General features: G+C 45.2%; 1 protein-coding gene across 2 annotated transcripts in view; it reads right to left on the minus strand.

The window, feature by feature from the left end:
* Positions 1 to 362: 362 nt before the first annotated feature.
* EPG5 (ectopic P-granules 5 autophagy tethering factor) overlaps positions 363 to 23,818 on the minus strand; it is a 97,039-nt gene continuing 73,583 nt past the window's right edge. For both annotated transcript variants that reach the window (XM_024580215.3, XM_024580216.3), the window contains 12 exons: positions 23,212 to 23,413; positions 22,587 to 22,659; positions 21,088 to 21,191; positions 16,607 to 16,782; positions 14,073 to 14,258; positions 13,364 to 13,573; positions 12,549 to 12,693; positions 9,611 to 9,853; positions 7,716 to 7,932; positions 7,036 to 7,251; positions 4,992 to 5,106; positions 363 to 2,397 (listed from right to left, as the gene is read on the minus strand). In XM_024580215.3, coding sequence (XP_024435983.2) covers positions 2,215 to 2,397; positions 4,992 to 5,106; positions 7,036 to 7,251; positions 7,716 to 7,932; positions 9,611 to 9,853; positions 12,549 to 12,693; positions 13,364 to 13,573; positions 14,073 to 14,258; positions 16,607 to 16,782; positions 21,088 to 21,191; positions 22,587 to 22,659; positions 23,212 to 23,413 — 2,070 coding nt within the window. In that variant the 3' untranslated portion in view covers positions 363 to 2,214. The remainder of the gene's footprint in view (positions 2,398 to 4,991; positions 5,107 to 7,035; positions 7,252 to 7,715; positions 7,933 to 9,610; positions 9,854 to 12,548; positions 12,694 to 13,363; positions 13,574 to 14,072; positions 14,259 to 16,606; positions 16,783 to 21,087; positions 21,192 to 22,586; positions 22,660 to 23,211; positions 23,414 to 23,818) is intronic.

Below are 23,818 nucleotides of genomic sequence, written 5' to 3' on the forward strand. Positions count from 1 at the left end.
CTGCACTCTCTGGCAGCTGACCACTTTTGCCAGGAGCGGCTCGTTGCTCCTGAAAGCCAAAGGTCACACCGGCTGTCCTCGGTCCGGGGAGGCTACAGCAGCACTGCCACCGCTGCGCTCTCCCAGGGTCTTTAAAGCGCTTTCTCAGCCCAGAGCCTCCCAGGAAGCAACGCAGTACATAGTGAACCACCTGTCAGGCACGAGGGAGTTGAAGCAGCAGCACTCTGACCAACCATCTCTGCTATTCCAGTTCCACTGTCAAATAAATTACATGTCGTCAGGCACAAAACTCTTCATCAACCTTAACAACTGCAAAACTTTACAGGAGAGTGTGATAGCGTAACAATCAGATTCTTGCCAGCTACAATCAAAGGATGACTTTATTTTTTATAATTTTTAGAGACCAAGTACATTATAAATATCATAAACCTTCAAAAATTAACAGATTAATCATAATTTTCTTTAAAATATACATACTGTCAGGCAAAAATTTCACATTCTAGGATAGCCATAATTACATCCTCCTCCAAGAAAACACCACGCAAAATATTCTGTCATAAAATCTTCGTTGCGAAATCAGCCTCTGAATTGTCCACAGATTCTAACATTTTCTTACACACAGCACGAGGAAGATGACGGATTTTGAAAATGGAGAGAGGCAAAAACTAGGAGAGCTCTGAGATGTGCCCGTCTGAGAGGGACGCGGTGTGGCCCACCGACCTTGAAGGAATGACCTTCTTCAGACCGTGTCTGCGAGGCAGAATTGTTCTGTCCACCCAAAGGGGTCCCAAATGATGAACAGCTGCACACCCCGAATGTTTGGGGAAGCATTCCCGGAGCATGTCTGAAAAGAAATGTCCTCTGTTAGCCTACACCCTCATCCCTGGCTAAAAGCTCTCGGCGACTGTTTAGATGGTTGTACGTAAACATCCCTGGGCTACAGATAACCCATAAACAAAAGTCGCGTTATGCAAGTGGACACACAAAATCAAGTTTGAGCCAACAGAATTATGACTACGACGACGGAAGTCAAATAGCGAATTCCTGGGGGAAATGACAAGAGCAGGGAGACAACAGCAGAGTTCGGCAATGTTACAGACAGGCTTTGGTAATGAATGAACAGTTAACAGCAACAGAAGGCACGTGGCTACCGAAAAGAAGCCGATTCCCAGTCAAGTCTCCTGACCTAGTTTCCACGGGCCAGTGTTTCAACAAGCGTGCTCGCTTCAGTTCAGTTTTGAATGGAGTGAAGAAACAGGCAGGGAACAGGGAAGCCAGTTCTTTCTCATTCTCTCGTTCTCTCTCTCTCTGCCCACCGCTCCCAGTAGGACCTTCAGGTACCTGACTTGGTGTCTGCAAAGAGCTACAAACTTGCATGTCCACAAGGGCCACGCAAGTGACATGAAGGAATGAGGGAGTGGGCATCTACACTGAACTGCAGAGTGTAAGCTCCGTTGACATTCTCCACCCTCGTGGACCGAACAAGACACACCTGCGCCCAGCAGGCTCACAGACTGCCGGCGTGCCACGCCCGACTGAGACCAATGGCTCCTTCTCCACGAGGACACATGCTGGTTACCATCTCTACTGTCCCCTATGATCAGGATCAAGTGGCCACATTTTAGACAATGACTTACTATATAACTCAGCATTCTCATCTCCCCTCTGAGAGAAATAACATAATACTTTTAAGCTGATGTATCTCCCCACATTTGAGAAATGCAGAATTTTCAAAGCTTGTTCTACTTTGGAAAAACACACACGGGATTCAAAAGAGAGGCTCTAAAGTGGTTAGATCAGGCACAGGGGCCTCGACAGTTAAAGAAACCAGGAGAAGACAACCAGGAGAAGCGGAAGCACACAGGGAGCCCCACCCTGGGGTCTTGAGAGATGACTGGGGTATTCGGCAACTGTGAGTTGCTCTGTCCCCAAGGGAAACTTGGTAAGTTTATCTCATTGGCTGAACACAAAAACTGGAAAGTCCATGGAAGGTTTTAAAAGCTATAAACACACGCACGCACACTTACACACACACACACTCACACATGCACGTGCCAACAAATTATCTAGTGCCTCTGACTTCCGTCCCAGTGTGGCCCACCCTCTCATGGGCCACACTGAGCTCCGCAGTGAAACTGAGCAAAGTTACTTGTGCAACAGCAAAGTTAAATGTAAACATAAACAGCCACGGGTTTTTCAAGAGCCTCAGTGTTACTATCGTATATTGTCCAAATAATGCACTTCTGGGTAGAGACGGTTAACAAGAAGAGCCAGGAAGCTTTTCCCATCTTGGAGGCAATGGCCAGGATGCTTTATGAATTGTGCAGCTTGAGATATCTGATCCTGGTATTCAACATACTGCTTACTTGAGGTCAAGGACTCGAGCGCACTCAGAGCCTAAAAGACACGGAAGACAAGAGTGTTAACCACCTGGGCGCATGTAACGTGATTCCAGCAGGTGTGGCACGCCTACCGCTATCATCGGGTACACCTGTGATCCTCTGGGGACGCTGTGGAACTGAAATGAGAAGTCCCAAGGGCAGGCACTGATTAACCACATGCAAAAAGCGGCCAGCAACCTAAGCTGCTGGGGCTTTTGCCACCTTCTACATACAGCCTGCCCTCTTCCTGGCCCATGTCCCCTCCCAGCCCTTCCCCACAGAGAGCCATGGCTACAGCCACACTGCCTGTCCTCCCCACAGCACCAGCAGGGAGCCCTCCCCACCAGCCCATCAGCTGCCTCCCCCCTGGAGCCCCAGCTGGAAATCACAAGCACCGGCTGCCTACTTAACTTGCTGTTAGGTTTGTTCTTAGGTTACATAATAATATCGTATTAAACTGTCCAACTGAATGAAATTCAAAAGAAACCAGTGGCTAAGTGCTGCTGAGGGTCAGCAAAGAGGCCATTCTGTTAGCCAACAAGCATAAACGTAGGTTCCCCCAGCTTCTGCCCACAGAAACAAGGAAATGTTCCCATGCCTCTCTTCAGGAATAAAGAAAACATGTTCTATTCCATAACTTCATTTTTTCCCTTCATAGAGGGAGAAGAGAAAAAAGACTGTATTTGAAGAAAACAAACAAAAAGTCAGAACTATGGTTCTTGGTGGTGAGAAGTTTTATTTTCCAACTATACAAACCCCCCCAACCCCAGGATTCTGAATGTGAACCAAGAAGTCCCACCCCGCCCCCATCTGTGGAGACCACTGCACTGGAAAATATAGATTAAAGATGAAATTTGCTTCTCTCAGTAAACAAGGGAGGTCATTTTTTAAAGGCTTTATTTATTTATTTTTAGAGAGAAAGTTAAGGGAAGGAGAAAGGTGCAGAAACATCGATCAGCTGCCTCTCACACATGCCCGAACAGGGGACTGAACCCACAACCCAGGCACGCACCCTGGCTGGGAATTAAACCAGTGACCCTTTGCTCACAGAATGACACCCAACCAACTGACCACAATGGTCAGGGCAAGGAGGGACATATTTTTGAGGACAGTAAATGAACTGGCAGCTTAGAAATAAATTACCAGGGGTTGAAGACAGAACCTTAGGGTTGAAGATAAACCGCTGAAGGAATTCTGGTACCAGGCTACCTACTGTGTGAACAGCCAATCCAAGAACAGGAACAGGTGGGGACAAGCACACCTCCCACAGACCACGGTCCATACACCTCTCTCCCCCCTCCATTTCTTTTTTTTAAGTTTGGCCCCCAAAGTGGTCTTCTGTGACAGTTTGCCTAAGAGTAATCATTTTATAAAAAGATGACTTCTCAAGTCTGAAAATCCTGATGAGAAGTATGCATGGCACTTTAAGTGTACAGGAATGCAGGCAGAAAAGGAGAGAGACCTGGGACCCCTGGCGGCCACAGGGAAAGCACAAGGCACAGTCCAGGTACTGGTGACCACAGGGGAGGGGAAGACTTCTCAAATACGCCCTGCAAGGCACCGCCCTGACCTCGCAGCCAGGAGACCCCCCCGCCGACCTGTGACGGTGTGTGTATGGCACGGGGGCTCAAAGGCAGTGTCTAGTGAGCACACGGCACGTCTCGGGCATTGCGTAAACCGAGACGGCGGTCAAGGGCCTGCTGACTGTGCTGCTTGATCTTTGCTCCTAATAACCGAGATACGGCCTGAACGTGGCTGCCCAAGACATGAGAAAGCTGCAGAAGAAGAGCTGAGCTAAGGGGTCCAAGTGTCTGCCGGTAGCAGGGACAGCACCGCAGAGTGGCGAGAGCGTGTGCGTGGAGCCAGCCTGGCCGAGTGCACCCCAAATCCCGGCCCGGCACTCATCAGCTTTTTTTGGTCTCCATTTCCACATCCACAAACACTAGGATAATAAAAGTGCCTGTACTATAAGGTCTGTTGTGAGGATTACATAAATTAAAACCTTAACTCATCAGCAGCAAGTGAGTTAAAACTTAAAACAGTGTCTGGCATGTAGTAAGCACTCAATAACGTGGCCATCATTCGCACCTGGCCAGCCTGATGACAGGGGACAATAGTTACAGGAATGGGACCACTGCCAGGTGCCCCCCCCCCGCCATTTTTAGAACAATCCATAGTTTCTCACAGGTACCATTCTGTCCACGTTAGGTTATTCCAGCATTAGCTAACAGTGATCACCCTCCAGATTCATAAAACAGGAACCATTTCCTTGGTTCCAAGTAAAAGCTCAACCACCCTCCATCATTCTCAACTGGGGCCACCTCCTCTGTGCCAGTCCCCAGCCTCCCGCGTGTGGCAGTCAGCACACGCCACACCCGTCAAACCACATTCCATGCCAGACTGGCTCGCCTATGGCCTTGCTTCTTCCACAATGGCAGCAACAGTGCCCTTTACAAATGCGGTTTAAAATCTGGGGCAGGCGCACATGGTCCCCAATTCCCTGCCCCATGCCTTACGTGCGAACACTGCAGCTGCCCCCGCCCTGCCTCCCCGCCTCCTAGGCCTGATGGAAAACATCTACCCCTTCACTGTAAAGCTGTCAATACTGACCTGCTGAGCTTTTGGGGTGAGATATAATTCAGAGCCAGGCTTCAAACGAAGCTGGTCCTCCGCAGGAACCTGAACCGAAAGGAAGGCGGCCATGCCTCGGGCAACCACGCGGAACCTAGTGTTAGGGAGAGGTCAGAAGAAGTAAATGAGTATTAAAGTAAGCATTTAACATGAATACCGTGTTTTCTATTAAAAAACAAGACTAACACATTTCCATACCTACTGTTGTTTTTAGCCTCTTCAGGAAACTCTGAAATATGATCAAGGAGGAGCCTTAATCTTCCCTTCCATTATTACCACCCAAACAATGTAAGCAAAATTCAGACCCAGGAATAAAAGTGTTGGAGAGATGTAGAATGACTGGAACTCTCCAACACCACTGGTGGGAATGCGGAAAATGCTGCAGGGGCTGTGGGGAAGGTGGCAGTTCCTCAACAAGTTACACACAGAGCAACGGTATGGCCCAGGAATTCCACTCCTGGGTACATGTACTGAAAAGAACTAAAAACAAGTGTTTTAACAAAAACTTGTAAACAAATTTCATAGCAGCACTCTTCAGGACAGCCCAAAGACAGAGAAAAACCAAATGCCTATCACCCGATGAAAGGATCGACAAAATGTGCTGGTGTCTCCTCAGTCGTAGAAAGAAATGAGGCTGACACACGCTAAAACACGGATGATTCTTGAAATTTTATGCTAAGTGACAGAAGCCAGACGCAAGAGGCCACATCCAGAGTGTGGCAAGAGTAGGTTTACAGTTGTTCATGTGAAAAATAATACAATTAATGAATAATAATAACAAAATAAACTGTGTTTTGTGTCCTCACAGCTATAAACCTACTTTTGCCCCACCCTGTATTCCATTTATATGAGATGTTCAGAGTAAGATATACATGTCCAGAAAGTCAATTTATGATTGCCAGAGACCCGGGGGAGAGCAGAATAGGGAGTGGCTGCTTAATGGGCATGGGATTTCCATTTGGGGTGATGAAAACGTTCTGGAACTAGATTAGTGGAGACGGCTGCAACAACATTGTGCAGATACTAAGTGCCACTTAACTGCATGTTTCAAAATGGTTACCATGATGAATTTTAGGTTACGTGTAAATTTTACCAGAATTTAAGCGAATCATAATTGCACGGTCCTGATAAGTTCTACCATAAACAAGGAAACATGATGTTTGAATGAAGTGGCTCCCAAAGCTGCAACAACAGCATGAGCCACTCCACAAGAATGCCGACACCCGAATGGTATGAGAACCCTTTCCAACACTTTAAAGGGTTCCAGAATGCAAATAAATCAGGAGATAAAATGAGAGGCTCATGGCAAATTCTTTCATACCTTGGAATGTTTAGCAACAAAAATCTAGATTTGTTTCTCATTGCTTTCCCTTCTTATCAGTTAACTTTTAACTCATCTTGACTTAACACTTCTTCTAGTGGGCTGAGTCCCTCCTGGAGCCTGGATTACTCTGATAAAATGCAGGCAGTGAAGCAGCTGACAGGGAGGGGTATTTTAACCTAATCCCACCCACCATCACTGGCTCCAAGGCAAAAAGAAATCATTAGTGCGGTCAGGTTACAAAATCAAAACACAACAAGAGATACTATTAAAAAAACATTCTTTGAGCCCTGGGTGATGTGGCTCAGTGCACTGAATGCCAGCCTTCGAACTAAAGGGTCACCAGTTCGATTCCCAGTCAGGGCACATGCCTGGGTTACAGGCCAGGTTCCCAACAGGGGGCACATGACAGGCAACCACACACTGATGGTTCTTTCCCTTCCTTCCCCTCTCTCTAAAAAGAAATAAAATCTCTTTAAAAAACTCTTTGAATATAAAAACAAAATTGTTTCATAATGAGAAAAACATAAATATGATTTTAAAAATAAGATGTAATCAAGGCTTCGATTGTTTTTTTCCCCCTTAGTCTCTGAGGGAAACCTAGCCCTTATGTCAAACACCTACTACAGTATCACAACCCCCAGGCAGGTGCAGACGCCGAGGCCCACTTAGGAGAGAGAGGAGCAGCAGGAGCTTCCTTACTTGTTAGACAGGGGCGATTTTCGGCCAAACCCAATTGCCCCCAGAATCCCGGAGCTGAGCCTCTCCTCGGCCAGCAGGCTCTGCCTGCTCTGAAGCATGAGCAGGACGCGAATGACAGATTCTGTCAGGACCGAATCATTCTGCTCGGTCTGAATCAGGGACAGCTGGAGGACTTGGTGCCACCACAAAAACAGCTTTGCCTCTTCCTGCACAGACCTGGAGGGAGGTGAGGGAAGAAAATAAAATTAGGAGTGGATTTTTTCTACTCACATTTGAGTTTTAAGTGTAAGGATCATTTAGTACTTTTAAAGCTTAGGTCGATGGGTAACAATGTTAATAAAGTAAGGAGGCGATAACAGCTACCACTTATTGAACACTTACAACAGGCCAGACACTGTGTGTGAGCCTTCTTAACAACCCCGTGAGGTATACACGTTGTTATCGCTAACTAGGAGAGCTAAAGGCTGGTGCTTCAAAATGGCTGTTGTAGGAAATAAGAAAGCTGCTCAGAAAATTAGCACGTGCAGTAAAAATCTTTGTTGAAAAAGCGTCCCTGTACCTCACGACCTCGTTTGTTTGTTTCACTTGGTTCTGTGCACTGAAATGAACACTTGCTCCCCGCCACTTCCCAGTTGTCCAAAGCCAGTGAGTATGACACAGCAGCCCACGGGCCGACCCACCTCGGGTACACCTGTTCCGACCACTTGCTTACGAGGAGCAGCACTTTCATTTCGTTCCTCAGCGTCTGCTCGCTGTTTAAGCACTGCAGCAAGTAGACATAGAGGGTCAAGTAACTGCCAAGGGACAGGCACTCCTGCAGAAACTCTTCCATGGTGAGCTCAGGAACTTGAAGGGACACCAGAATGGGGCCCCATCCTAAAATCTGGTTGTTGGAGCCTAAGAAAAGAACAAGAGGAGACAGCAAGATAAAAGCCAGATTCAAATTATGGAATCGCTGTAATGAATCTCTCACTGTGAGCTTCACAAGCGCCCTAGAGGCCACAGAAGTGAAACGTGCCCTGCAGCTTAGCTGGAAAGCCCTCATGCTAAATGCCCGTGCCCTGGCTAGTCATAGAGAGGGTCAAGAAATCAGAATTCACCTGGCTGGTGTGGCTCGGTGGATTGAGCACCAGCCTGCGAACCAAAGGGTCACTGGTTCAATTCCCAGTCAGGGCACATGCCTGGGTTGCAGGCCAGATCCCCAGTAGGGGGTGCGCAAGATGCAACCACACATTGATGTTTCTCTCTCTCCCCTTCCCTTCCCCTCTATCTAAACATAAATAGAATCTTTAAAAAAAAAATCAGAATTCAGTGTTGCATTTTTATAAATCACCTTTCTCATCATAGTATGATTATTAAACTCACAAGCAGACACTGCCTGTCCCAGGCATCTAAAAGTGCTAACTTTAACACCGTTTACATTATGAATACTAATGCTTTTCCAAGGGAAATCATTACTCTGTTTTTACTCAGGCTTGGTTTGACTCATAGCTCAACAGAAATCCTTGAAAATGTTTCACAGATTTAAAAAAGACAATTTTGATTTTAGTATCACAAGCAACTTGGACAAGGAGTGTTATCCTAATGGCTCTCAATTCTTGGGGAGATTTATAATGCAGTGACATGGTGACATGCATAGCACCTCCCATGGGGATTCATGGCTTGTCAAAAAATGGGCAGGCCCAGGCTGGTTTATCTTTCCACACCATGCCCTTCTCCCTTCTTGGAGAGTAAATAAAAACTTTACTCTCTACAAAAAAAAAAAAAAAAAAAAGGGCAGCCCCAGCAGCCATGGCTCAGTGGATCGAGTGCTGGCCTGTGAACCAAAGGTCTCTCGTTCAATTCCCAGTCAGGGCACATGCCTGGGTTGCGGCCCAGGTCCCCAGTGCAGGGTGTATGAGAGGCAACCAATCAATGTTTCTCTTACACATTGATGTTTCTCTTTCTCTCTTTCTCTCTCTCTTTGTTCCTCACTCTCTAAACACTAAATTGTCTTTTAAAAACAAGGCAGAATATAGGCGCTGCCTGGCATTCTCACTCTAGTACCCATCTTGCTCACCTACTGTGTGCGCCGTGGTGTGTGTACACCAGGGGCTGAGAAGTGCTCTCCTGAGCACCGCTTCTTAACCAGGTCAGGCTGTTTCCAGAATGTGAGAGTTAAGAGACAGAGAGTAAGGGAAATAAGAAGGGGGGGGGGGGGGGCGCGCGGGGAGATGACCTCTTCGTAATGGTTTAAAAGATGTGACAAGAAACAATAAAAGGAGTCCTACGAAAACTCATTTTAACAAGTGACAAAACAGAGGGAAACTATAGCGGGCCATTATTATATACACTGTGCTTCACAGCATGTCCTCTGAGGACTACAACTGGGCCTGTGACACACGGGATCTGTCTGTGATGGAAGTGTTGGTCTGATGCCCCGAAACCAATAAAATGAGTTAAGAGGTTGGAAAAGTACTGTACCAACAGACATGGGCCACAGGTTCTCATGCTGACCACAGATCTTCATGAAAAGGACAAAATACATTCTGAAACAGCAGCATTTACAGAGAGCACGAGAAGACAGTCCTCTTACCTTCTTTGAAGTAGGCGGTGATGCAGGCTTCTGTCGTCTCGGCCATGTGGCGGACGGAAGCCAGGCTCTGGCAGGCCGCGGTGAGAAGGGGCAGAACCACCAGCCCCTGCACATTTTGCTCGATCCAGGCCCGGACACTGCCCCGGAGGAACTCCGCCGTCGGAATGGTCGCATTGTTCATCATCATCAGGACTTCCATGAAGAGGCTGCTGAGGGCCATGTGGCGGGTCTGGCTGTCCACGTCTGCAGGAGAACACAGACCCACACTCGTGAGAGGTGATACGCATGGGACCAAGGGAACAACAGTGCTTTAATCTCAGCTGCTCTCCAGGCAGATTTTACAATTCTGCGGCCCATCCCGGAGACCAGAAAGAAGACTCTGGGTGGTGTTTAGCTTTCAAGGACGGGATGAGGCACATGCGTACTCTGCACGAGCAGAGCCGGAACCACCACACAAGATCCTTGGGCACAACAGCACGGCCAAGCAATATGTCTAATAAACAGACATAAACTGCTGGGAAGGAGTAACTTACTCATCAGAATATGTTTACTTAGTCACCGTTTCCCAAACTTCACTCATTTGGAAAACCAAATACATAGATCTCAGCAGTCATTTCATAAACTAATTGGAAACAGTACTTCCACCACTGCCAAAGCCGTCAATTCTAGAGTGGTTTTACCCAGAACAACTTATTGTTTAAAACAAAATATAAAAGGTGGAAAAACCCTTTTTAAAGACTCATAACAGCAGCTTTTTGCCTTTTTTAAGTAAGAAAAAGACGGAATGGTAATATAAATGGGTCTTTCAAAAAAAATTAAGATGGGAAAAGAAAAAGAGCAAATTCATTTACAAGATACCTGCAAATGAGTCAGTTACTCAGGTAGACTTTTCTTTACATTCAGAAATAGATAACCCATTTCACTGACCATGTGCGGAGAAACTGTCCAGCAGGGATAATTCTGCTGGTCTAACTCCCCTGGAGTTGGCACACGTTTTTTTTTAATGGGATAGAGTCACGGCTTTCTCACACCACAGCTTCAGTCGATGGGAGTAGGGAAGTGTTACTCATCACACCCACCAGAGCAAATTCACACAGTTACACAACATTAAATAAGCCCTAATGTAATTGTCACTATAAGACCTACTTATTATCAAGCAAGGACTTTAAAGATTTATCTCTGAATGTCAGCTGAAGAGCAATTTTAATTTATCTTTTAATTATGACTCACAGGAATAAAAAATGACTGCAGTAAGCCTCCTAAGAGATCTCAGCCTCTCCCCTTCCTATTAGTCATCAACAGGGCCAAGAAATGCTTCTTAAAAGTCAGATCTGATCCCATCAGCCTTCATCTTTTTAGAACACCCTTCTCTCCTTTGCCTGGTCAGCTGTTACTCAAACTTCAGGGCCCCACCACATGATCAATTCCAAAAGTTTCTCCAGAAAAATTAATTTTTCTTTCTTTTTTCTTTTAACATTCCCTGAATGTTGTGACTTGCCAAGCTGCTGTGAAACTTTCGATGCATCCTCTCTTTCCATACCTACGCTGTCTGTGTGAAACAGGTACATCATTTTCTGCACGCCTGTCACATCCAGCTGTGCTATTCAGACTTCCTACAGTCTTACCTCTTCTGTCTACTTGATCTATCAGTCACTCTGAGCCATGTCAAATCTCTCACCGTGAGTGAATTTGACATGTCTCTTCCTAGCTCTGTCAATTGTTACTTTATCCACTTGTAACTGAGTTATTAGATACAAATAAGTTGAGAATTATTATATCTCCGTGTGAGAGCCTTTTATCAATTTCTGAACTGAACCTTTTATAAATTTCCAGTGACTCTCTCTATCTCTGCTAATGCTTCTTTTTTTTAATCATGCAACTTCAGGAAAACACACGAGAGATCAGCTGGCTCTGTAATGCTTTCTGCCTTCTAGTCCCACCTGTCTAATACGAGAGCTATGCTGGCTTTCTATTCTAATATCTGCCTGACGTTGCTGCCGTAAGGAAAGCTTTTCATGTACTTCTTACAAACAACTTAAAGCAGGACGGTGCTGCTTATTAATCCAGTCTGACAGTCCCTTCCAACCTGAACATCAGTCCATTTACAATTACTGATGTATTTGAATTTTATCATCTTATTTTGGTTATTTCTCTCACCTTCTCCATGATTCTTTTTTTGCCGTCTTTGAACTGAACGTGTTTTAGCCATTCCTTTCTATTTCCCTCTACTGGCTTAGAAATTATACATTTTATTTCTATTCTTTTGGTGAATTTATTAGACTTTTTAACACTCACATTTTAATTAAGGTGTCAGTTTCATCAATTTCTTGATGCTCTCAAACAATACTAAAACCTTACTTTCACACAACCTCCTTCCTAACATGTATATACTTGTGGTCATAAAACCTAACTTTGGCTTTGGCTTTTTAACCCCCTAAAGGCACGATTATTGTAGTTTCATACAGGCAGGCTTTGTTTACATGCACCCACATTTTACAGTCCTTTTCAGCAGAAGAGGCAGGCGGGATGTCCAGTCCACCAAACTGCCGGCGGCACAAGTTCTCTCAGTTTCTTTTGAAGCCTAGAGGTGACCCTGAAGTGCCCTCTTAGAAAGCCGAAACAGCCACGAAGGCTGCTCCCTGGACAGTACCCTGGGGTCTCCCAATCACTCAACCCAGTCACCTATCTCGGCCCTCAGTTCCGGCAGCCTCACACCAGCACCTGACAAAGTCAACCCCCTCCAGTTCTTAACATTCATGCCCCATCGCCACCCCTCGGGCTGAGGTGACAGTGTCCCTAGGGTCCAGTCATCTCTGACCACTGCTTCTCTAGAAATAGAAATGACTGTACCTTGACCATCTTCCTGATGTCACAATGCCTTACAGACAACAAAAATTCATTTACCGAATACAGATATGACCTCCCAGGGGTCACTTACCCGGTGGGTTAAAGACAATGATATCATCTAAGAGCTTAGACATTTGCTGCTCTAGAACGGCTAAGGTGATTTTTCCATTTTGTTCCAGGGAGCTGAGGAATTGAACCATCTGATGAATGAAGGCTTGGCATTTCGGAACTGCATCCTAACAATAAAAAAAAAGAATCATTCGAAAGGACCCTTTCGGGCAGTGTTAACCGAGTCCTCCCTGGGAGCGCGGCACCGCACTGACTGCTTTGGCAGGGAGTGCAGAGGACACAGCTGGAAGCCACACCACAGGTGTGTCTGAGGGGTGTGCAGATCTGTGGTGACACTTAGACCAGAACCTATGTTCCCTCAAATTCTGGTGGAACACTCTTCCTTTTTTACTACATTGAAAGATCACCTACACACTAATTACTGGTCAGGAACTTCTCCAAAAATGTTTACGTTCATGATCTAATTTACTCCTCACAACAACACTTTACGGCGAGGTACTATTCCAATTCAGATGAGACACCAAGGTCCGAACACAGAGAGCGGGGGACCTGAGTGTTTCAGAATTCAAACTCATGGCTTCCCCCTGATGTTCAGCTGCCAGTGACATTCAGATCACTAAAGCATAATCCTTTTGGCCTCTTGTTAGCATGTGACCCTGCTTATCAAAAGAGAAAATAAAATTAAAAGATCCCGGAGGCCAAAATTCGAGCACACACAACAGACGCCCTCCCGCACTGTGATGAGCTGCCCCAGACTCTGAGGCAGTCCTTCGTGCCACTTACGCTACTACCAGCACCGAGGGACTCTCTGCCTTTTAAAGCAGCCACTCAACTTACAGGATGTTTCTGGCCGTCAGCAGGAATGGAAAGGCCTGCGGTCACTTTCAGGAGCTTCACGATTAATTCAGCAGAAGCCTCCTTTGCCAGGAGGATGGACGGCTGGTAATGGCTGCTGAAGTAACCCAGCACACTCTGATACGACACGATGTCCACAAGATGCCACGACAGCGAGCCTGTCTGCCCAAGGAGACTGAGCAGAGGCGAATCCTGAAAATAAAACACAGCTCTTCAGTTCAAGGGCTCCCCTTTTTCCAGAAATGTGTCCCTACTTAGTCTCTGAAGTGACCACTAAGATGGCCTATCTGATAAGCAGCACGGAACAGCTGAAGATGGCCAGTAAGTATCTACTCAAGTTAGGAGTACTGGTGAAAGTGACAAAGTCTCGGCAAAAACATAGTGACATTTGTAAGTATTCAGAACCCAATTTCCAAAGGAACTCTCTGATCTGGTTTTAGAACCAGCAATTAATGAGATGTAAAATAAAATTAGTTTTTATATTCTGACTCATCGTGGTTCCCTTCATAATCCAGAGTTAGATCATGAAAGGCCAAGGAAATCAGGCATCTCGTTAGAGGCACATCCCACAGGCTGAGCAGTCACGCTGATGGAGAGAGGCCGTAGGGAGACAACGGACAAATGACGGCTGCACAGAGTGTGAGGGGCCAGGAGGCCATGCCGAGCTTTGTCACAGACTCTCCAAACTTACCGGCTGGTCAACCAGTTGGTCTTCCTTTGCCAGTAAGATGACCATGAAAAGGAGGCAGACAACCATGCTCCGGGTCTCTGGGAGGGGCCTGGGGCTCCAGGCATCGGCGAGCACACTGACCCAGTTGACTTCACAGAGGACAGACCCCAAAAATAAGAAGCAGCTCTTGGGGCTTCCCCGTTCCACCTAAAAGAAAACAAATTAAAACCAATGTCTGGCTTTAAGCCATCTCTGTATCTTGGAAATGTATACAAACTGATGTTTACTAAGTTATATCTTGACAAATAACATTTTTCCCAGATTATAAAAGTCACCCATAATCCTACCCCCTAGAGATTCAGAGGTAACAATCTTCCTTCCATGCTCAGTGTGTGTACATTTTGCAGCTTGTCTGGAATTCATTGCTTATTCTACTAATTCTCAGCCCGAGAGGAATGAGCTTTGCTAGGTCTAACCAGGTGGCAAATCCCCACCTGAGTCACTGGTGCTGAGGGAACGCCTATCACAGCCCTCAGATGTGCTGGGACGAAACAAAGGTTGGGATCCACTCACTGGTCAACAGTTCCCTAGCAGAGTGTGGAGGACTTGCTAACACACAGACTGTGGGGTCCCCACCCCTGGAATTTTTCACTTCCCTACATCCAGGGTAGGTGCAGAATTTGCATTTATTTTATTTTATTTTTAGAGACAGGAAGGCACAGAGAAAGAGAGAGGAAGAAACATCAATGTATGATTGTCCCCTACTGGGGACCTGGTCCACAACCCAGGCAGGTGCCCTGATTGGGAATTGAACCAGTGATTCTTTGGTTCGCAGGCCGGCGTTCAATCCATTGAGACACACCAGCCAGGGCGGAAATCTGCATTTCTAACTAGTTCGCAGGTGGTACCGATACTGCTGGTAACTGCCTTTTCAGTGTGATGCACGTTACAAAAATGTCTCCATATCCTTAAACTTTATAATTTTCGATGATAGTATAATATTTAAGTTAAATCCTATTTAAAATTACTAGGGATTGTGGGTGGCAAATGTATTATAAAGTATATTATCAATGTAAAGTTATAAGCCTATTTCAAGCCTGTTTAAAATAAAACAGCTAGCTACAAATTTTTCCTTTCAAAACAAAGATGAAGCTGCTCTACGCCATTTATAAAATCAATCAACAGAATCTGGTGACGATTCATGCCCTCCCATTACCACCATCGTCACACCATGCCGGCCACTTACTCTTTCCTTTTAGAAAATGGTCCTTAATCATCCTTTGTAACCTGCTCTCTATCCTCACTGTCAACCCCCTCAAAAGATGTGCCTCATTACGCCAAAAGGGCCCACAGAACTAAAAGGTTCCCAGTTTCTGAGCAGGTCAGGGTCATCTATTATCAAACAGAATCTCCTAGAGACACAGAGTCCACGGCATCCCCTTACAGACTGTTCTACTATTTCATCTACCATACAGCGAAGGCAGTTCTCTTCCTTGAATGCTATCTTACAGCTCTTTAAACAAACATTCCCTCCACGTTCATAATAGTAACGAACAGCGACTCAGCGCCTGTCTCCCATCCTCCACCTAGCTTTAAAATCCTTCTGAACCTGCTATCTCTTTAAGACGACTGTCCTCAGCTTTCGATGGAGCTCCAGAGGGACGGCTGGCAAGAGCAGCCCTGGGTGCAGTTGCCACTGAAAGCATGTCAAGCCTGCAGGACATCTCACTGCACGCACTGCAGCCCGGAAGTGTCCAGGCTCCGCCTGATGGACAGGCCCAGTTCCTTACAAATAACTGGGCCTGTGGTAAGGAAAGCATGGAAGGTGTTTCAGTAACATGTGACAGGTTCAGAGTAACACAAATGAACTGATGGCTATGAGCAAACAGACAGACAATCGTATAAAGCGAAGACTACAAACGGTTTTTTAAAACAGAAAAACAACACAGCTGCCTGGCTGGTACGTAAGTGACACCACTGTGCCTGCTTTTGGTCGCAGCTGCTTTGACCGCAAAGATGCACACACTTGGTGGCACTCTGCCAGGTCACTTCAGGTTTTCACACAACGACGCATCATCAGTGTCACATGTCTGTCTCCTACAACCTCGTAACTCCCTATAGAACTATGTACAGAAACCGGTGGCTCGCTCCCATCTGCCTTTTGCTCTAACAAAACATTTACCAGGTCGTAGCTCTAATGGTACTGTCCTAGAGAGCAAGCACACACAGAAAACACCAGGACGAGTGTGACGCAGTCACTAAACTAGGGACTCATGTGACAGTATTACTAAAGTCTAGGTGATGACCGCCACATTACAGACTAAGTCTTCCTCTGGGTTTAAAAGTGGTCCTATAAATGTTTTCCCATCATCTACCAACACCTTAACATGATTTCCATGAGATGGCGCTTCACACGAGTACCATCCAGGCCACACGGGACGCGGGCACGGTCCACTCTGGCACACGTGGGAACTGTGCCTACAGCCCACGGTGTAGGGGGCACAGGCTGCTGCCCCCGGAACCAAATCTCCAGGCAGCAGGGAGCGGGGGCTCACTTTGAAGAAGGCCTCCATGAGCATCTGGTCGGGGTGCAGGTCCCCCCACGGCAGTTTCTGGTAGGCACTGTGAAGAGCGTACAGGATGAACTCTGGCATTTTGGGCGCTGTACACGCTTCACAATAATGCATCAGGTGGAGCCGAAGAGCTTCTGCATCACCTGGCAACAGCTTGCCTAATTCAAAAAGAAAATACAGCTCAAGACCTTTTGGGTTATCTTATAAATGGTAATAATGATGACGATACAACATACGAATTGAACTAAAGTCTAAAACCTAAGGTTCTCAATAATTACCCAACTTCACACACCGGGGGAAAACACTAGTGGCAGGTTAATAATGAAGAATGGTACTTTTAATTACTACCAGGGTAACTGGAATAAGCAGCTGGCGTGTGGGAGATAGTAGGGTGATCATTTTTCCTTCAAAACTTCTAAATACAGGGCTTTTTAACTCAAATGTACTTCCACAACCCTAGCCACTTCTAGATACCCCTCCAGTCTGTCGCCCTCAGCATTCATTTGTCTCTTGCACTGGGCACTTCGTTTACTTTGCACCTTGAAGGAATCCAATATTCCTCAAAGGCACATGCTCAAAATGACTGGATCGTTAACCCCCAGTGCAATGAAATGAGACCATTAACTGTCATTCAGGGAAGCATTCTAAAACAGACCACACAGTCTTCTGCAGCCTGGACCACTCAGTGTTATCCTCACAGGAATCAACCGCTTTCGTGCCTCCAGCGCTCATGTCAATGTAAGGGGCGGTTAGTCTAAAACAAACGGTTTCGGCCTTTCTGGTTCTTTGCAGAGGGAGGCAGCATAGTCAAAGCAGAGAGAGAGGCACACAACGAGAACAGAAATCTGGTGTTTCTCAACACCCACTTTTGAAAAAAAATGAGCATCAGCACATGGTACCAGCTGATTCTCCATTTCTAACATTCCTGTGCCACAGATGCCCAGTCTTTACTCTACTCTATAGCATGAAACATTAACGTATGTGTAAAAGGTTTTTCACAACCTTTTAAGACGGGGTGAAGGTAGCACTAGTTTAAATATGGATAAAAGATAGTTTTGTTTAGGTAAGGATGGATACACAGGTAGAAGACATCTGGGAGGTAATCTCCTAGGACAAGACTAAGCTAGCCCCAGCCCAAGACACAAACTCTGTGACCTCATAAGTGAGGGATGGAAAGAAGGTCCAAAGGCTTTTAGGGACCAGTGAGAACAGTTTGGCTGGAGTAGAGTGTTCCCATTAAAAAAACCATCACATAATGTTCAAATGCACTGGGCCAGACATAGCTGAATGCTGAGCTAAAACATTACATCTAAGAGTTTCTGAGTATGTTTAGGACATAAATAGTGTTTTAGGAAAATTAACCTAGTAAATAGATAGGAACAGAAACTGGAGATAGGGAACAGGAAGCTATTACAAGAATCTGAGTTGGGTGGACCTAGTATCCTCACAACCTCCTAACATAAAGCACTTCAACACACATTTCAGTAAGAGATCACACCTTTGAAAATGCATAGCTAGTACACTCAAGAGGAAGAAACACCAGGAGCCAAAAGCAGAGACTAGGAAACCATGTAGTAAACTGACACTGAAGCCACAGTTGCCCTGGGACTGTTTACTTACACTGGGTTTTAACAGGCAGACAGAAGACAAGATCTTCTGAGGATTGTAATCTCACTGAAAGGGTTGTTAGGGGGAGAAGGCACCTTTTCTACCTTAGCCCCGACTCAGGGAGAAAAGAAGGTTTACTGTGGTAACTGAGAACTGAGTTTAGAATGGACTTCGATGTCATGTAAGTGCGTGGTGTGAGAAACCCCAATCCAAGAAATGACCATTAGTTGCAACTGGCAAGAAATGCAGATTTTCTCTGGGGGCGCACACACTCATCCTAGTCTTTACAGAATTTCCCAAGATAAAGTCTCTAAGGCAGGCTCAGAACACAAAATTACGAAATACACAGGAAAAAAGCCTCTAGGAATAAGAGTCGGAAGGAACATCCAAAAGCAGCATAAGCCACCTCCCAGCGGGAACTTCAGATAATGGAATTGTTGCATATGGATCACAAAGGAAAGTAGTAAGCCTCTGTAAACATTTTAAAGAAATAAAAATTGGCATTTTAAACAAAAAAAGAAAAAAAAAGAAAGAAGATGCCGAGTCTGGAGAGGAGAACCAAGATGGCGGCGTAGGTAGACACACTGCGCCTCCTCGCACAACCAGAACTGACAGAGAATCGAACAACAAGGGGGACCAACACCAAGGAAATAGAAAATAAACATTCATCCAGACTGGTAGGAGGGGCGGAGACGGGCACCGGGGTGGAGAGGACTCGCGCGGCTGTGGCGGGACTGAGACTGGCGGAGTGTGGGACAAATGGCGCAGGCAGTCCGAGCACTAGCAGACCCTGCGGCCCCACATCTGCGCAGATAAACCGAGAGGGCCGGACTCAGAGTGGCGGAGAGTGGGGCAGGCAGAGCAGCGGGTAGCACCCCGCGGCACCAAATTCGCCCACAGATAAACCTGACGAACGGCGGGCAACAAAGCAGACTGTGCAACCCAGGGCTCCAGCTCCGGGAAATAAAGCCTCAAACCTCTGATTGAAAGCGCCCCTGGGGGTTGGGGCGGCAGCAGGAGAGACTCCCAGCCTCACAGAAGAGGTTGTTGGAGAGACCCACAGGGGCCTAGAGTGTGCACAGGCCCACTTACTCAGGAACCAGCACCAGAGGGGCCCAGTTTGATTGTGGGTATTGGAGTGAAAGATTGAAATCCGGAGGAGAGTGAGGCGGGCGCCATTGCTCCCACTCGGCCCCTCCCCCACGTACAGCGTCACAGCGCAGTGACCAGCATTACCCCGCCCCGGTGAACACCTAAGGCTCCGCCCCTTAAAGTAACAGACGCGCCAAGACAAAAAAAAAAAAAAAAAAAAAATGGCCCAAATGACAGAACACTTCAAAGCTCCAGAAAAAATACAACTAAGCGACGAAGAGATAGCCAACCTATCGGATGCACAGTTCAAAGCACTGGTTATCAATATGCTCACAGACTTGGTTGAATCTATTCGAAAAACAGATGAAAAAATGAAGCCTATGCTAAGAGAAACAAAGGAAAATGTACAGGGAACCAATAGTGATGAGAAGGAAACTGGGACTCAAATCAATGGTGTGGACCAGAAGGAAGAAACAAACATCCAAGCAGAAAAGAATGAAGAAACAAGAACTTGGAAAAATGAGGAGAGGCTTAGGAACCTCCCGGACGCCTTGAAACGTTCCCACATCCGAATTATAGGGGTGCCAGAAGGAGAAGAGGAAGAACAAAAAATTGAAAACTTATTTGAACAAATAATGAAGGAGAACTTCCCTAATCTGGCAAAGGAAATAGACTCCCAGGAAGTCCAGGAAGCTCAGAGAGTCCCAAAGAAGCTGGACCCAAGGAGGAACACACCAAGGCACATCATAATTACATTACCCAAGATTAAACGCAAGGACCTACATCCAAGATTACTGTATCCAGCAAAGCTATCACTTAGAATGGAAGGGAAGATAAAGTGCTTCTCAGATAAGGTCAAGTTAAAGAAGCTCATCATCACCAAGCCCTTATTATATGAAATGTTAAAGGGAGTTACCTAAGAAAAAGAAGATCAAAAATTGGAACAGTAAAAATGACAGCAAACTCACAGTTATTAATGGCCACACATAAAACAAAAATGAGAGCAAACTAGGCAAACAACTAGAACATGAGGGTTGTCATAAGGGAGTGGGAGGGGGAGAGAGGGGGAAAGGTACAGAGAATAAGTAGCATAGATGATAGGTGGAAAATAGACAGGGGGAGGGTAAAAATAGTGTAGGAAATGTAGACGCCAAAGAACTTATAAGTATGACCTATGGACATGAACTATAGGGGGGGAATGTGGGAGGGACGGGGGTGGGCAGGATGGAGTGGAGTGGGGGGGGAATGGGACAACTGTAATAGCATAATCAATAAATATATTAAAAAAAAAAAAAAAAAGAAAGAAGATGCCACCAAAAACAATCAGGGTAGATTTGAAAAATAAATAAAAGCTCTAGTAAGTGAAATAAGAAATTCAATGGATATTCCTCAAAGTTGATTAGATACAGAGTCACTGAGTAAACTGGACAAGAAACCGCAGGTATTTGCCCAAAATGCAGTGAAAAAGAAGTGAAAGTCACAGGAGGCGGAATGAGGCTCAGCACGGGGGCCGACAGAATTTGAAAGAGAAAGGCTGCGCGCGCATCATCCACAACCGAGCAGACTCCGCTACCTCACGAACAAGGTAACCGGCTACGCACTTCACACCCAACACTGTACGAGCGAGCTTCCCTTGGTCAGAGACGGCCGCCTCCTAACTGAAGTAAAATTAAATACAGTACAAGAGCAGGAACAAAAAATTGACTGAACGACTCAGGGGAAAAGTGAACGCCAACCGGGGACGCAACCCAACGTCTCCCCACCTTGGAAACTCTGGTGCAGGGACTCGATGCAGCCGGCGAACAGCTGCACGGTGCTCGCGGCCACCGCAGCGTCGCTCTCCAGCCAGGGGTAATGCCGTTGGCCGCTTTAAATAAATGAAAGCACATAAATGAGTACATAAAATAACACCAACGTACTTAGAAATGAAATACCATGATGAAATTACTCTAGGTTCCAGAGTATAAGGCTTGACTAAGTCATAGACAACAGGATGTTATGTAGCCCGAACACACATTTAAATTCTTGGAGGTGAATTGTAGCTTGCAATGATCAACCACACAATCTTATATGCTTTCCTTCCTAGCCTTTATTCCAACATAATGAAGTTTTAGAAGTGCGTTACCTAAATTAACTATCAAATTAACATTGCTTTACATCCAATTTACACCCCAGAACCTGTATACCTTATGTATCTTGGTTACATTTTATATGCCTTAGAAATACAGTCAGGTGGCTCCAAAAGTAAGAAGGGGACGGGGAAGGGGAAAGAAAATTTCATGTAACAAAAAGATGTCAAAAAAAATGTATGAGAAATAACCAAACAAAAAAAAACTCTTTATTATGAAAATTTGTTTCTGAAACTGGTCCAGAAAGTTCAATATCAGAATAAATTCCATTAATTCTTCCTAGAAATAAACAGGAAACTTGCATTATGGTTAGCAGTTCAATAGACACTACAAAATACCGCAGATTGTTTAAGAATAGCCGTCTAGCAAAAGCAAAGGTCCAGAACCTTTCCTATTTTCTTCAAAAAGCTCGTGGGTCAGTGTAAGGGCTCGGGGCCCCAGTTCTGGCCCTCACTGGCTGTGGGACAGGAGCAAGACATTTTATTTTTTCTGAGTCTCAGAATTAGATTAATCAGCATTTGTGAAAACACTTTAAATACTGTAATGTCTACCACTGCCGTAATGTTTATAAAACTCCTGTCAAGTTCTCCTAGCTTTTGTCTGCATGCTTCTAGGGGGAGAAGACTCGGAAGGGGCCACGTGGACAGCCCTACACCTCTCTTAAATGCTCACAAAACAATGCTTTCATTTCAACGAAGAGCTCATGTTAAAAAGGTAATTCCCACCCACTAATCTGAAAGCCAACTTAGTTCCAAAAATAACTAAGGAATTAAATAAGAGCAAGTTAGTATCATCCTTTGAGTGTTATATTATCCAAACCTAATTAAAGAGAGCAGCATCTGTTTTTCTGAAATTAAGTACCAAACCTCACTCAACTTCTTCACCATGGAAACTGGAAACGATCCTCCAGTTCTGCTTCAAAATTAACATAAATAGCTCTGGTCACCCAGACTAGAAACTCCACAAACAGAAAATGTCTTAAGCTTCTTTCATAAAGAAGCATTTTCTAAATTTAAATATATCCCTAACTTTAAAGAGATTAAATCTGTGAATGCATCACTTGTACCAAAACACAATTGGAACTTTAAGTCTGTAAGTTTCACAGGAACTTGAGTACCTGAAAAACAACGTACCTGTCACTGTCCTCTAAAACCAGGATCCACGGCTTAAAGAGCTGGATGATCACTGAATGCAAGGACCTCAGCACTAAAACAAACGTTTTTAGAGACAAGAAACAAGTGTATCTTTTGTAATATCATTGTTATCACTCTGTAAAAGAATCTACTTATTATTTGTATACTCATAAACTTACACTGATATAAAAACAAAATATTTAATGTAACTAAGCACGTTTTCATTTGCTACAATGGAATTTCTTGAATGGGATTTTTATTACATAATGCCATGGATAATTTTATAATAGTACATTTTTTTAAAAGATCAATGCTTAAATATTGAGGACCCTTTTCTTAGTGATATAAATAAGAAGAAGAAAGAGTTGGAGATTGAAACCTATCATTTCTTGGTACTGTGCCCTACAAAAGCAGGGGCAGAAACAAGCTAAAACAAGCACCAACTAAGTGAACACAGGTATGACACATACATGGTTTCACACCTATGCTATATATTTCCCACTTCCTCTGCTTGACACTCAGATAGTTTTATTGCAAAGATTTAAATCTCTTCATGTGTCTGTTCAAGTCTCTCCTAATGGAAGGTCAAAACACCCACCTCCACATTGCACTCAAGGCATATTACCTGTTTTGCTGCTGGCAGATGGGTCTTGGGCAAAGCAAGCCATTTCTGAGTCAAGCAGCCTTCTCACAAGATAGCCCAAGAGTGTCTTCACATCATCCATGTAAGGACTCCATTTCGAGAATAGGCCAAAACTTTTAAAGTCCAACGTGGATAACCGCAGCTTGTAAAAGAAGTCTGAGAGCCACTGTATAGTCTCCATTACCTGAAGAGAATGACTTATTAAAAAACGTTCTCTGAATATCTACTTGGAGCAGTGTTACAATGGACTGTGACGGAAGGCTCTGATTTTGTAATAGAGCTGCAAAGTTTTATAGTACATGAAAAGTAAATCATATCTCAAGCTTTTTCTAAAGCAGAGGAACGATTCTTTCAAATAAACTTTCACGTGGACCCAGAATCTGTAAAATTCATGCAACTGAGAGCTCGGTGGGACACTGCCCGAAACCCTGGCCAAAAGAGCCGGTGGTGTGAGGTTAAGGAGTGAGTAGGTGGGTTAAGGTGGGGAAAGGGTAGGCCGGGCTGCTCTTGGACAGATGGGCAAGAGTCACACTGCAGGGTGAGAGAAAGGCAACTCAGACAAAGGAGGGGTGGGGGAAGCAAGTGACTG

Source organism: Desmodus rotundus, chromosome 10, assembly GCF_022682495.2.
Source record: "Desmodus rotundus isolate HL8 chromosome 10, HLdesRot8A.1, whole genome shotgun sequence".
NCBI classification, from domain to species: domain Eukaryota; kingdom Metazoa; phylum Chordata; class Mammalia; order Chiroptera; family Phyllostomidae; genus Desmodus; species Desmodus rotundus.